A 15,419-nucleotide genomic window follows, 5' to 3' on the forward strand; every position below is an offset into this window, starting at 1 on the left:
TTTGTTTTCAGAGCTGTCATGGATGAAAAGCCAGCTTCACACAGATATGTGGTGCTGAATGGTATCAACACCTTAACTGCTGCAACATGAGATACTTGGTACTCAGCACCACACTCTGAAACTAGCTCTCCAGGTGGTATCAGATGAGATTTCAATGAGTTCTTCCAAGAGTTTGGATGGAGATGTGTCAGGAAGATTTGTCTCAATGTTGTCTGTAAAGTTTTTTTTATCGAGAGTAACTTGGTGATCCTTTTCTGTGTTTTATTAAATAATGATTTTCAGATTTTGAGAAATGGTCAACTTATCCAAATATGGTATTTTCATGGAGAACAGTGCAGCTGCAACAGATAGCACTTTAGTGATAATTTTCTGTAATCCAAAAAAAATTAAATAAAAAATGTATCTCAAGGCCCCCCCTGTCATGCCACTTTGAGAAACACTGCTGTGCTGTAGTGCAACCCTGTTACTCTAATTATAGTAACAGGGTTGCAAATCAATGCTAATGTTAGCTTTTACCTCAGGAAAAGATGCTAGCTGAGGAATGTAAGTTACTGTCAATGTCAAACATAGTTATATGAATAAAGAAAGACAAATTTGAAATAAATGTGTCTTATTGTGATCATGAGTAACAGGGTTGCGTTAGCTAGAGTGACACAGTCAATCAAGGCTGAAAAGGTTAGAAAAATATAAAAAGTAGAAGAGAGGACTTACCTTTGGTCTAGCCATTTTGTTAGCAGATGGCTTGATGGTGTCATTTCCTGTGTCATGTGACTCACTGTTTTTATTTTTTTCCTCTATCAGGTGAAATAGGTTTCGGTAACAGGGTTGCACACATGTTGTGGGACACAACTTCAGTTCATAATTACTATTATTTAAAATATGTTGATGAATAAACAAATTATTTTTATAATTACAAAAGACATATATCAACAATCTAATACCAAAAAAGTATATTTAAAACATATATTGGACATGCAAGTTGGTCATCAAGAAGGTGGGACAAGAGAAAAGTGCCATTTTAGGGGGTGTTCAAGAGCTATTTGGTATTTTAAATAATATTTTGGAACCACTTTTTCCACAACCATATTTACATTTTGTCTCAGGACAAGTACAATTTACATAACAAGTGCATGTTTTAGTATTTTGTGCATGGATTGTTTGGAATTTCATGGGTGGGACTGAAAATGTCCTCCAATTCTGGAATGTCCCACAAATTAATGCGGGTTACAAGACATGCATATATATTGCCATAACTCGATAACCTAAAACTCAATCATTGGAACCATAACCTAAATCCTTATGCTTAATCTGACTCGCTCTCAGTTTAATCGCCTTTTTCTCTCTCCTTTCTTCTCTCCTCGTCTCTCTCCCACACTCATGTTTTAACCCTTTTCTCTTTCAGGAAGTCCACTCCAAACTATAAAAGAAGGAAGGGTCATCACGTCAGAACACCAGCGTTCTATGGTCTGCTTGGTGCCAGTTCTATTGAAGTCTGTATTAAAATTCGAGGTAATAACCTGTTTAAATGACAGGTCATAAACGAACAAAGGCGATACCAATTGAATTCAATGTAACCGTAACGTGATGCTCTTTTATAGTTTCCTTGCTTTTCGATTTTCAGAATGGATTTTTTTATTTATTGTAAAAAGATATAATTCTGAGAAAACCTTCCACACACTCCACACGTACACCTAGTAAGGATAGAGCACCTGAATCCAAAGAAGTTTTTAAAACCTTTTTTATTTTAATACTGTTAATCTTTATTCATACAAATTCAACTAAAAGGCATATTCGATACAGGTAGGCTGAATTTCACTTAAAAAGGGTTAAGTGCATTGCTGTTGTATTGTAACACTGAGACAAACACTGGCATTATCTTTGGCAACATCATAAAAGATCATTGTGAAAAATATAACTTATTATATCATCCATGTTAAAATGATCAGACACAAACTCATTTTTGGCAGCGCAGGCTGCAATATTGTCGCTAAACTATACATGTTCTCTTTCAGTGAGCATCGGTCATCCCCTAGGACAGGGGTCTCAAACTCAATTTACCTGGGGGCCGCTGGAGGTAGAGTCTGGGTGAGGCTGGGCCGCATCAAATATATATATATATATATATATATATATATATATATATATATGATTTTTTTGCAAAATCAACTCTGCCTCTCTTTGTTAACTACAACAAGCAATGCTGTTTGTTATATAAGATGAGGTCGGACTCGTCACTGACAGATTTGTGTTCATTGTGCTGCTTTTATAAAGCCTCAAATGACGGCTTACAATCTCATGAAAGCAGTGTTTTGTTTGTCTAAGATTTAAAAAGGTTTAAACTTTACAGCACTGACAAAGTTGAACAACGTGCTGTACAAGTCCCACAACATTAAAAAAAAATATATAAAAAAAAGATTTAAAAAAAATATTCATTTTTTTTTTACTTTTATGTCAAGTAGTTGGCCGCAAAATATCATCCAGCGGGCCGCAATTGGCCCACGGGCCGCGAGTTTGAGACCCCTGCCCTAGGATGTTAGCTTGTCTGAGTAGACGTGAGCAAGCTGCTACCTGGGGCCAGGCAGGGGACGGAGAGAGTCCAGCCCAGCCCAGGACAGCTGTTGTTCACATCACCTGCTACCAGAAAACCCTTCAGACGACTGGAACTCAAATCTCTCTCACCGTCTCTCACACACAGAGAGATAGGAGCGCTACTGCAAATACTGTTGGCAAAATATTAGCTTATTCATGCAAATGGAGTCATGATACCTATTCCTCTTGTGGTTATAAAATATATTTATATTATACACACACACACACACCATCGTGTCCAACACTTTCTTTAAGACATTATAGTCAATTTTAACAAGGTCAACTGCCATTGAGGGAGATTGACCCTGTATGATAATAGTAGTAATGGAAATATATATTCACATATCGTACATTTTGTAACGTATTTACAAAAGAACTCGATTTAATTCTGTATGGGTATCATTTCCCTTTTTGATTCCATATTTGCTCAGTGAAGCGGTCGAGTCTTCCACGACCGTCGCGCCTCTCGGCTGTATCTCTCCCCCCTTTTCAATCTCCCTCGAGTTCATTCAACGTCCTGGAGATGAGAGGAGATCCGTAGAGAGACGGGCTTCGACTACAACAAACGTCTCCATAATGTCTCACGGCACGTCCAGCCACGGCGTCGCGGTCCGGCGTGTGTCCCCGGCTTTGCCCCACGGCCTTCTGTGTATCCGAGGGTAGCAGCGGTGTTTGTCCAGTTCCTTCAGCAGCGGAGAGGGATCAACATTTTGAACGAACCCTGTTAAAAAGTCTACTGAACTGAACAGGCCGGGGAGCAAGGGGTTAACCGCCCTCAGCCATAGTGTGTCCCCTGTGTGGGATGATTCTTCTGGACGGTATGGAGATCTGGGGCCGATTCCGAACCACGGAAATAAAAAAAAGTAGAGGAAAGCAAAAGAGGCTCCAGGCCCCTAATGCTTCTGGTGTCCATTTGGGTTTGAAGGAGAAGGACTTCATGTCAATTATCCCCCCCCCCCCCCCCGCGCGCCATTTACACCCATCTGGATTGGAGGGGAAAGGCGGCAATAATACTGAGGGATATTCGCTTTCCGCCGCTCTGCCCGTCTTCCAACCTCCGCCTCTTGTCTCAGGACTGCTGCTGCCCCGCACGGCAGGGGGCGGGGGTCCGGGGAAGAGGGAGGTCTCCCAGGAGGCCTTACGTGGAGTTGTGGGAGTGGGTGGAGACACAGGAGCTGTAGCTGTCTGAGCCCACTGGAGAATACTGGACCAGGGGTATGGACAGGTCCAGGTACTCCTAGAGAGAGAGAGAGAACCAGGAGTTTAGAAAGAGAGTTGTGTCCTCCGTGTTTGGTTTTAACCACAAACTCGAGTGCAAAATGATGATGAATGGTTATGTACAGCAGTGCAGTCAGCTACCTGTGTCCTTGGTACTTAGTAAAGGTACTTTTATTTTTAGCTACTTCGCAGGCTGTTTACTGAGGCACCGTCAATTTACTCCGTGTTTTGGCTATGCGATACAAGAATTCGAGCTCATTCCACTCATCTGATTGCACGGTGTGGCAAGTCGCTGGAGGTAACGGCGTCTGGCAAATGTTTAAAATGTAAACGTCGTACAGGATAGAACATCACTGTATCCTATAATGCTACGGTTGGGTGGTCCTCTCTAGAGAGAGACGCGACTTGCATTGGTATCTGTATATAAAGCCATTATTGATGATCTTCCACCTCCTACATCACCTCATTATTGGACTGGAGCTCTGGATCTTATCACACTCACTCGGGTGACAGCCTTATGCTTAAGGTCCCCGGAGTTTGCACTGAATTAGGTGTGTGGAACGTTTTTGCAAAGCACCTTAACAAACTTACTATATAATACTTCAATATCCATGGGTCAGTTTAAATCTATAATGGCCAACCATTTCACATCAGTCTTGTTTTGATTGATTTTAATTGTTTAATTGATTGACTTTTCTGTTTTTATATTGTTTTCGTGTCAGGTATTGTTCCTCCCTCGACATCATTGTAAATAAGAACCTGCTCTCAGTGATCTTTTGAGATAAAATAAATTGAATATAAAAAATGTGCACATAATTGCCCAATTGCACAGCCCTGGCCTATTCCTATTTTATCTTTATTGTAAATTCTCAGATTTTATTGTGCTATATTTAATTTAGTTTATATCCCATATAATATTATTCTACCTCTTATTTACAGTTGTACAGCCCTGGCCTATATTTAATTTCATAATTATATTCTATTCTATTGTGCTCAACTTAGTTCATATTTCATTTATCTTACTCCACCTCTATATTGTATTATCAGTCTGTTACTGTCTGTCCGCTAATGTCGCACCGAAAACGACCGAAGCAAATTCCTTGGCAAATAAAAACCTTTCCGATTCTGATTCTGAATGAATGAAAAATGACAATAATGATATAATTACTAGGGGTGGGAATCACCAGAGGCCTCACGATACGATATTATCACGATACTTAAGTCACGATACGATAGTATTGCGATTCAAAATATATTGCGATATGCTGAGTATTGCGATATTAATATTGCGATATATCGCTATTTATTACCTTTTTACAACTGCAAAGTAAAACGTTGTCAACGTGTTATATCTAATAAAATAAAGTTTTCAGTCTGTTCATCTCACTTCAATCATTTTGTGTGTGTGGACTACTGTACTATTACAGGTATTGAAATGAACAATGCAACTTCCTTATACAAAAAGGAACATTTAAAAAAAGAAAGGATATATAAACAAATAATAAAACATCGATACTTGGCGTCCTTGTATCGATACAGTATCGCCACGCAAAGTATCGCGATACTATACTGTATCGATATTTTCCCCCACCACTAATGATCACCTGGTTGGCCATGAGCGAGAGCGTGCGGTCCAGGTCCTCCACGAGCTGCAGGAAGGTGGGCCTGCGGGACGGCACGGCGTGCCAGCAGTGCCTCATCACCAGGTACCTGCGGAGGAGGACAGACCGCCGGGTTCAGGGACGGAGCGGTCCAAGTCACTTAACCCTTTCACTGCCACACGACAGCCAGTTAACCCTTTCACTGTGACAATACAGAAGGTTAGCCCTTTACTATCACACAACCAACGGCGATGCTCCATCATTAGCATCATTATGATGCAGAGCTAATGATGGAGCATCGCCGTCGGTTGTGTGATAGTAAAGGGTTAACCTTCTGTCGTGTGGCAGTGAAAGGGTTTCACTGCCACACGACCAAAGGGTTTAACCCTTTCACTGCCACACTACAGAAGGTTAAGGCAAGTCAAGTGTTCCTTTATTACTCCCCTTAACTCATTGGACGCCAGTCACGATGATAGTCGGGTTAACTCGCCATCGCTTGAGTGCCAATCACAAGTATAGTCGGGTTTTAATCGTTATTTCTTTTATTAGCGATATCCATTCATTTTCATCCATCCAGCCTGATGTTATCGTTGGGAATGGGTCTGAGCTCGCAAAAGGGCAAATACCGCCCCCCCTACGCCTTCGTGCTGGTATTGCACTCCACTGGGAATGGTATAGTTTATTTTCTGGGACGATCCAAGCCATGCGGGCGTGGTTTAAATATCTGCGAGTCCCCCCCCCCTCCCCATATGCAATGCTGTTGAACGTGGCACGGACCTCCGCGCCCAGTACTTCAAATGGCGATCAGATAATTGGATTATTTCTTTTGCATTACATCAGATACAAGGTAAGAACACTATATATAAATTTGATCGTTGATCTGATATGTATTTCTACCATGATCGACACTGATAATCGACGGGTGTATTAGACCCATAGCCATAATTTAAGATATATTTTAAGCACTCGCAAATCTCCCAGTCCTCCCATTGATTAAAGCGGCGGCGCTGTAGCGCCCTCTCGCACACTTAAGCGATGGCGTCCAATGAGTTAAGGGAAATTCGGACACCATAGCAGCATGGGGGAAGGGGGAGGAGAGGTACAGGCAGGGAAAAAGATAATAATATAAATAATAATATCAAATAATGTAAAATAATTTTAAATTATGATAATAATACAGTAAAAATAATATTAAACTATTAACTCATTCGGGGCCATCCACGTAATATTACGTGTTTGCCCGACAACCGTTGGGTGCCAGGCACGTAATATTACGTTTTTGGTTAGTTTTTTATTTATTTATTATTATCCTATTCACTGTCACAGAGCTGTATTTTGGCTGGAAAAGGCATATTGGGACTCCGAAAGTACAGTACCAGCCAGATCCTGGTAGTGGCGCTGTCTCGAGAATGCAGTAACTCCTGTTGCAGACCTGGTGTCACACTGTTTACGCTCCGGGCGGACTTTTTTGTTAGTCTGAAGGCAAGGGCTTCACTCGATCGCATGGAATACTTCTTGGGATGCCGAATTAATTATGCAGTAAAGAATTATGACATGGGTCAATGGACATATGATCTACCAGATGGCGATCAAATAATTGGAAAATTCTTTTTGGAATCCAACCGGCCAAAGGTAAGAGCAATTTGACGTCAATTTCAGCTTGATCGTGCAAGGATTTAATAGCCATCCCCCAGATCAGCCTATGTTGTGGTAATAACGAATGCCGTTATTGGCAATCAATTAATCAGCTTTCATGCATTCATGATGGAACATAATACCGATCATATGCATTTGGATTTTTAACTGTGTCGTGTGTAGGGACGAAACGCCAATGGATTTAACGTTAGCGCCTTATAAATAGCCTTGCAGGAATGATCCCAGATCATTCCGATATAACACTCATATTCACCACAGTATAAAACGGGAACGTATTGATGAAAAAGATATTTCTTTTATGCATCTTGAATGGAAGGTTCTTACTCTCAATTGACAATGATATTGGATAGCTATAATATAAAATATAGATTTAGCTCTACAAACAACGTGACGCACAGTGAAAAGTTGTAATGGAAAGCTGGCCTAACTACAGCGGGCCCAGTCTAATAGCCCGGCACTGATTGAGTTAAAAGATAAAACATAATAATATGAAATAATAAATGAATAAAAGATAAATAAAATAAAAAATGCAAAATAATAATATAGCATATAAATAATACTTTTTTTTTTACATAATAATAAAAAGAATAATAATAATAATACAATGGCAGTATATTCTTTAGTGTGTGTGTGTGTGTACTCACAGCTCCTGGGTGCATGCAGAGGGCCTGTCCATGCGGTGGCCCTCCTTCAGCAGCTTGAAGAGCTCCTCCACAGGGACCCCAGGGTAAGGAGAGCCCCCCAGGGTGAAGATCTCCCACAGTAGGACCCCGAACGACCACCTGCCAAGCCCAGCCGAGCACAGCCGTTATAGCTAACATCAGCACAAATCAGCTAACATTAAATGAATGAATGAGTTTATTTATTTCAAACATAAATTATAAACAAATGAAATAAATGTAAAACATAACAATAAAGTAATAAACAGATAAAAAAAAAACCAAGCGAAGCAGTAATGTTCGAAAAGGAGTAGAATGAAGTGTAAACGTATGTATTCCTACCCCCTTCACACTCTATTATTATTATTATTATTATTATTATTATTATTATTATTATTATTATTATTATTATGCAACTCATATTAGCTCATTTTCATACAATCCAAATGTCCACCCTATGAAAAGAAAATATTATGAAAAGAAAATATCAGTAATAATACTAATGATAATCCCGCCTGGACAGGGACGCCAGGGCTCAACACAACGCCTCCTCATCCATATACCTGAGATATAATCGTTTTATACGTTTTTTTTTAAGTAATTTATATTTGTGCTTCGTTTTAATTCCACACTCTGAAACTGCTGAAAATAATAAATAGATCCACGATGATGAGCTTGGGGGGGGGGAGGTGACACTCACACGTCGCTCTGGTGGGTGTAGATGCGGTCGAACAGGGCCTCCGGTGCCATCCACTTCACTGGCAGACGACCCTGTGGAGGAAACACACAACGCTCAGTCTCTTGCACACCACCAGCTCATCCCATACATAAGTCAGGGGTTCTACAGCGGTCATTGTACCAACAATGACAATAAAGATTCTATTCTATTCTATTCTCAAACTGTTTTATACCACAACCCCATTTTATTTAGGATTTTTTTTGGGCGACCCCACACTTAATTATATATATATATCGCTACCGTCCACATTTCTAAATATACCGTGTTATAAATGTTAGGCCATACCGCCCACCCCTGTAACTACTACCCGCTATACTGTATCCAGTTATCCGTATCCCCAATCATACTACTTACATTAGTGGTCTTCTTGTAGTAGTCAATGTGGTGGATGTCTCTGGCCAGACCAAAGTCTGCGATCTTCATCACGTTGTCCTCCGTGACCAGCACGTTCCTGGCTGCCAGGTCTCTGTGGATGCACTGCACGGGGGCGAGAACAAGATGGCGCTCAATTAGCCCCATGCCGTCTCCTAGGTGTTTAATGATTCCAATCGTTTTACAGATTCATTCTAAAATATATTTTGAGACGTTTTAACCGTCTGCAGTGTGGTAGTGAAAGGGTTAACCGGCTGTAGTGTGGTAGTGAAAGGGTTAACCGTCTGTAGTGTGGTAGTGAAAGGGTCAACCGTCTGTAGTGTGGTAGTGAAAGGGTTAAACCTTCTGTATTGTCACAGTGAAAGGGCTAACCTTCTGTAGTGTGGTAGTGAAATGGTTAAACCTTCTGTATTGTCACAGTGAAAGGGTTAACCTTCTGTAGTGTGGTAGTGAAAGGGTTAACCTTCTATAGTGTGGTAGTGAAAGGGTTAAACCTTCTGTATTGTCACAGTGAAAGGGCTAACCTTCTGTAGTGTGGTAGTGAAAGGGCTAACCTTCTGTAGTGTGGTAGTGAAAGGGTTAACCGTCTGTAGTGTGGTAGTGAAAGGGTTAACCATATGTAGTGTGGTAGTGAAATGGTTAACCTTCTGTAGTGTGGTAGTGAAAGGGTTAACCTTCTGTAGTGTGGCAGTGAAAGGGTTAAACCTTCTGTAGTGTGGCGGTGAAAGGGTTAACCTTCTGTAGTGTGGTAGTGAAAGGGTTAACCTTCTGTAGTGTGGTAGTGAAAGGGTTAACCTTCTGTAGTGTGACAGTGAAAGGGTTAACCTTCTGTAGTGTGGCGGTGAACGGGTTAACCTTCTGTAGTGTGGCAGTGAAAGAGTTAACCTTCTGTAGTGTGGCAGTGAAATGGTTAACCTTCTGTTGTGTGGCGGTGAACGGGTTAACCTTCTGTAGTGTGGCGGTGAAAGGGTTAACCTTCTGTAGTGTGGTAGTGAAAGGGTTAACCTTCTGTAGTGTGGCAGTGAAAGGGTTAACCTTCTGTAGTGTGGCAGTGAAAGGGTTAAATGCCTGAAGGACAAAACATGTTCCACGGACCTTCTTTGACGCCAGGTAAGCCATCCCTCTGGCCACCTGGTAGGCGGCGGACACCAGCTCCCTCATCTCCAGGCTGCCCAGGGGAGCCTGCCTCGAGCCGCTCCAGTACTCCAGACCCGCGGGGCGGCGAGCGCGCAGGTACTCCCTCAGGTTGCCCCGCGAGGCGTACTCCACCACCACATACAGAGGACCTGGAGAGGGGGAGGAGTCAAGAGGTACAGTTTCAAGTTCAAGTTTCTTTATTAGTCGTCATAAAGAAATATATACAGAATACTTTTCTATGAAATGCTTTCTTCTGTTATGAGCTCCTGGGAGTGTGCTAGATAAAAATAGATTAAAAGTATAAAATAGAAAGTCAAAAGTACGTAAGCAAAAAGTGTTCAGTCAATATACATTATGTACAATATACAATACAGAGTAAAAAGAGTAACAGTGAGTTACAGTACAATACAGTATACAGTACAATGCAGAAATGGGATGAGGTACAACTTAGGTAAGGTGCAATGAGGTATGAATTGTAGTGCAAATCTCTTTACCAATAAATATAAAGTGTGTTAAAGTGTCTAAAGTGAGTAAAGTGGGTGCTACGGTGAGTGTTTATTTAACTAAGAGGTACAGTATATACTTAGTACAGGGCACAGAGTATGACGCGTATGATGCGTAACACATATGAAGTGTGTCGCACATGATCCACACTTACCGTTTTGTGTGCAGGCGCCCAGCAGGTTGATGATGTTCTTGTGTTTTCCGATCATCTTCATCATCTCCATCTCCGAGATCAAATCGGACAGGTCCTTCTCCGTGGCGTCCGCTGCGCAAAAGAATAGCATGCGACGTTGAGATTAAATTCAGGATAATGACGGGCGGAGAAGGTATTCCTTACTGTGATTATGGGAACGTGGACAGAAGGTGAGGGCAGATGGAAGGAGGATACAGGGGGGAGGGACGAGAAGGTGAGGGGGGAGGAGAGTAGGATACAGGGGGGAGGGATGACCAGGTGAGGGGAGAGGAAAGGAGGATACAGGGGGAGGGATGACCAGGTGAGGGGAGAGGAAAGGAGGATACAGGGGGAGGGATGACCAGGTGAGGGGAGAGGAAAGAAGGATACAGGGGGAGGGATGACCAGGTGAGGGGAGAGGAAAGGAGGATACAGGAGGAGGGATGACCAGGTGAGGGGAGAGGAAAGGAGGATACAGGAGGAGGGATGACCAGGTGAGGGGGGAGGAAAGGAGGATACAGGAGGAGGGATGACCAGGTGAGGGGGGAGGAAAGGAGGATACAGGAGGAGGGATGACCAGGTGAGGGGAGAGGAAAGGAGGATACAGGGGGAGGGATGACCAGGTGAGGGGAGAGGAAAGGAGGATACAGGGGGGAGGGATGACCAGGTGAGGGGAGAGGAAAGGAGGATACAGGGGGGAGGGATGACCAGGTGAGGGGAGAGGAAAGGAGAATACAGGGGGGAGGGATGACCAGGTGAGGGGAGAGGAAAGGAGGATACAGGAGGAGGGATGACCAGGTGAGGGGAGAGGAAAGAAGGATACAGGGGGAGGGATGACCAGGTGAGGGGAGAGGAAAGGAGGATACAGGGGGGAGGGATGACCAGGTGAGGGGAGAGGAAAGGAGGATACAGGGGGGAGGGATGACCAGGTGAGGGGAGAGGAAAGGAGGATAGAGGGGGAGGGGAGGGACGACCAGGTGAGGGGAGGAAAGGAGGATACAGGGGGGAGGGATGACCAGGTGAGGGGAGAGGAAAGGAGGATACAGGAGGAGGGATGACCAGGTGAGGGGAGAGGAAAGAAGGATACAGGGGGAGGGATGACCAGGTGAGGGGAGAGGAAAGGAGGATACAGGGGGGAGGGATGACCAGGCGAGGGGAGAGGAGAGGAGGATACAGGGGGGAGGGGAGGTGTGAACAAAAGGCCTTGAAAGGAACTTCCACAGTTACCACGAGTAGTTTGCTTAGCGAACCACTATCGTCTTCATGTGAATTATCAGTACAGCTCGAATGCCCCAATTAGAGCAATCGCATCGCTTGGCCAAATCCACAGACGCCTTCTTGCAGCGGTCATGTGTAAGACGTCCTGGGCTGGACGGTAAAGGTTTAGCATCATAACGGTAGCAATGATCTCACCTTTCAGCATCTTAACGGCCACCTTGGTGAGACGCGTGGGCTTGTCTCTGTCGACCCCCACGGCCTCGGCCAACACCACCTGGCCGAAACAGCCCTCCCCGAGGGGCTTCCCCAAGGTCAGCCTGAGAGGAACAAACAGAAACACACGTTCACAACTCCTCTGGAATCAATACTCCACAGTGATTCCCGCTGCATGTTAATACTTTGGGGGGCCCCCAAAGTATAATTTGTGTTTTTTCTTTTTTTCTTTACTCAGTGAGCAAAACAGAAAAACCCTAAAGTAAGTTACTTTATTAACCTCTATACAAAGTATAAATAACAGTGTATGTTCTTTCTTTTGACTACTATACCAATGGTAATGATTAGCCTACAATTGACATATTGCAAACCCTGCCCTCTTTTCCCGATCCTCTAATCATGACTGTCGCTTCCATTGGACAAACTTAGTTTAAAATCTGTTATTTGGGTTGTGATTGGAGGATCAAGAAAAGAGGGCAGGTTTGGGATGGGTCAATTGGTAACCGGGGCTATGGGTAAATAAAAAGGACAAGGGGTGGACCATTTCAGAAACAACTACAAAAATCTACTCTGGGAAAGATGTCAAAACCTTTAACAGCCACCAAATCACCATCTCCTTTAAAAAACAACTGATGATTTGATTTGACGTTTTCAAGTTTGCCAGATTGTTTTACTTTTGTCTGACAGATTGAATGAGAGCCTACAGATTTGTTCCATTTTCAAACATCGTGTCCATTGTGTCTTCAATATCGCAAAGGCAACGGGAAATATAAAAAGTCGATGTATATCTTAAAGGGGTAAAACTATGGAATAACTGTGACAAAGAAGTAAAAATGTGTAGTTCAATACATACATTTAAGAAATTATTCAAATATAAGGTGAAACATAAATATAAAACCTTATTATTATCATCCTAATTATATTTTATTATAACATAACTATTAAAATCGTGACAAAAAAACAAATATATATAAAAAAACAAATAAATAAATGTGTATACGTTTTGTATATAAAACTATGAAACTTTGGGCGCTCTAGTAGCACATGTAACGTGTTGCGTCGCGAAACGGCCGACCAGGGTTCGACTCCCAGACCCGGCGTTCTTTGCCGAATGTCTTCCCCTGCTGTCTCCCATTTCCTCCTCTCCCTCTCTCTCTACCGGACTGCCCGGTAGTACAAACCAATACAAATCTACAAAAACATATTAAAATTATGTACTGAATTGGGTTTTGAATTTTTTTAATACGGTAATGTAAAAAGGGTAGGCAATTATAAGCCTCGGCTTCAGCCTACACCTTTTCGGTCATTTTCTTTTTATAAATTTTCTACTACTGTGTAAAAGAAGACAGAAAAAGAATCATTCATTCATTGAAGAAAAAAAATCATTCATTCATTCATTGTAGTCGGATAGATAGCGGGTGCAGCCTCCTGGCCGGGTGCTCTGCCAGAAGCAAGAGGTTAAGTCACAAAGAATCCACGCCAAACATGGAAATGACGGCACTCCGAGAAGCCTCTTCCGAGAACGAGTATTCACCTCCGGTTTTACCATTTTTGTCTTATGAACAAAAGCCAAAAGCCTTCCGCAGAGCATGATTCCACCCGTCGTGTGCTCTGCCTCTGACGGTATCATTTTCCAGCCAAGAAAATTCACACATTCATCCACGTAACATACATTTGAAGTATTACATTGATGTACACCGATCTTAAAAAGGGCCCTTTCATCACGCTTGGCTTGAAAACATGCTGACCTTACGCTTCTTTTGGCTACAATTATCACTTCTTGTCCAGAAATCTGTTATTCAGGTTAGTCATTCCTTCAAAGACGTACCCAGATTTACCGGCATCCGAGCTGGACGATAAAAGGCCTCGACCGGATGAAAAAACACTTATGAACAAACTCCCGTGAGGTTTTACAGAACCATTTGGAAATGTATCATTTCTCCAGGCCCGACATCATATTCCACGACTTCTCCAGGTTTTTTCCCCCCTGACCGTATGAACCCTGTGATAGAAGTCTGCAGAGACGCGGGAGGTGCTGTCGTACCTGTCACGGGACAGCTCCCAGGCGGGGTCGTGGGGAAGCTCGTACTCCGACACCCCGGCCAGGGTGGCGCCGCTGGAGAGGCGGGAGTGGCGCACCAGACACATCCCTGACGAGGAGGAGGACTCCACAGACACCTGTGTGTGCAGAGCAGAGGAGAGGCGGTTTGTACCCGTCTGTGTGTGTGTGTGTGTGTGTGTGTGTGTGTGTGTGTGTGTGTGTGTGTGTGTGTGTGTGTGTGTGTGTGTGTGTGTGTGTGTGTGTGTGTGTGTGTGTGTGTGTGTGTGTGTGTGTGTGTGTGTGTGTGTGAGAGAGTAGATCTGCATCTGTGCAATATTTACTGTATCTATATGTATATACAAGATAAGATAATATATTCCTTTATTGATCCCACTGGGGACATTTGTGCATCATAGCAGCATGGGGGGGGGGGGATACAGGTATGAGCAGGGTAATAGTAGAAAGACATAAATATAGGCAATACAATTAGAGAAATAAACAGTGTAAACAATATAATTAACTCTGAATATAAATAATGTATGTATTAATTAAATATATAGAGAGAGATGTTTACCTGTCTCCTTAACGGCATACTCTTGGCCAGTTTGTGAACGGCCAGCTGACTGCTGAAGTCGTCCTTCTTCGGGGCGCAGTAGAGGCGGCAGATGGTCGCTATGGCAACGAGGATCATGATGATGAAGAACCCAAAGCAGTAGATGAAGATCTCCAGGTAGGTCTGAGACGGGACGGGGGAGGGGGGGAGGTCTGAGAAGAGAGAGAGAGAGACATTAAGATATGAGGGGGGCAGGTCTAAGAAGAGAGAGAGAGAGAGAGAGAGAGAGAGAGAGAGAGAGAGAGAGAGAGAGAGAGAGAGAGAGAGACATTAAGATATGACGGGGCAGGTCTAAGAAGAGAGAGAGAGACATTAAGATATGACGAGGGCGGGTCTAAGAAGAGAGAGACATTAAGATATGACGGGGGCAGGTCTAAGAAGAGAGAGAGAGACATTAAGATATGACGAGGGCGGGTCTAAGAAGAGAGAGAGAGACATTAAGATATGACTGGGCGGGTCTAAGAAGAGAGAGAGAGACATTAAGATATGACTGGGCGGGTCTAAGAAGAGAGAGAGAGACATTAAGATATGACGAGGGCGGGTCTAAGAAGAGAGAGAGAGACATTAAGATATGACGGGGCGGGTCTAAGAAGAGAGAGAGAGACATTAAGATATGACGAGGGCGGGTCTAAGAAGAGAGAGAGAGACATTAAGATATGACGAGGGCAGGTCTAAGAAGAGAGAGAG

At 43.1% G+C, this 15,419-nt stretch overlaps 1 protein-coding gene across 2 annotated transcripts in view; it reads right to left on the bottom strand.

Moving 5' to 3' along the window:
* Positions 1–1,790: 1,790 nt before the first annotated feature.
* The window catches only part of fgfr1b (fibroblast growth factor receptor 1b), a 36,519-nt gene continuing 22,890 nt past the window's right edge, over positions 1,791–15,419 (bottom strand). For both annotated transcript variants that reach the window (XM_084325230.1, XM_084325229.1), the window contains 10 exons: positions 14,694–14,884; positions 14,123–14,256; positions 12,061–12,182; positions 10,630–10,740; positions 9,930–10,120; positions 8,817–8,939; positions 8,424–8,494; positions 7,709–7,846; positions 5,412–5,517; positions 1,791–3,826 (listed from right to left, as the gene is read on the bottom strand). In XM_084325230.1, the coding sequence (XP_084181356.1) occupies positions 3,728–3,826; positions 5,412–5,517; positions 7,709–7,846; positions 8,424–8,494; positions 8,817–8,939; positions 9,930–10,120; positions 10,630–10,740; positions 12,061–12,182; positions 14,123–14,256; positions 14,694–14,884 (1,286 nt within the window). In that variant the 3' untranslated portion in view covers positions 1,791–3,727. The remainder of the gene's footprint in view (positions 3,827–5,411; positions 5,518–7,708; positions 7,847–8,423; positions 8,495–8,816; positions 8,940–9,929; positions 10,121–10,629; positions 10,741–12,060; positions 12,183–14,122; positions 14,257–14,693; positions 14,885–15,419) is intronic.

Source organism: Notolepis coatsorum (assembly GCF_963971535.1).
Source record: "Notolepis coatsorum genome assembly, chromosome: 11".
Lineage (NCBI taxonomy): Eukaryota > Metazoa > Chordata > Actinopteri > Aulopiformes > Paralepididae > Notolepis > Notolepis coatsorum.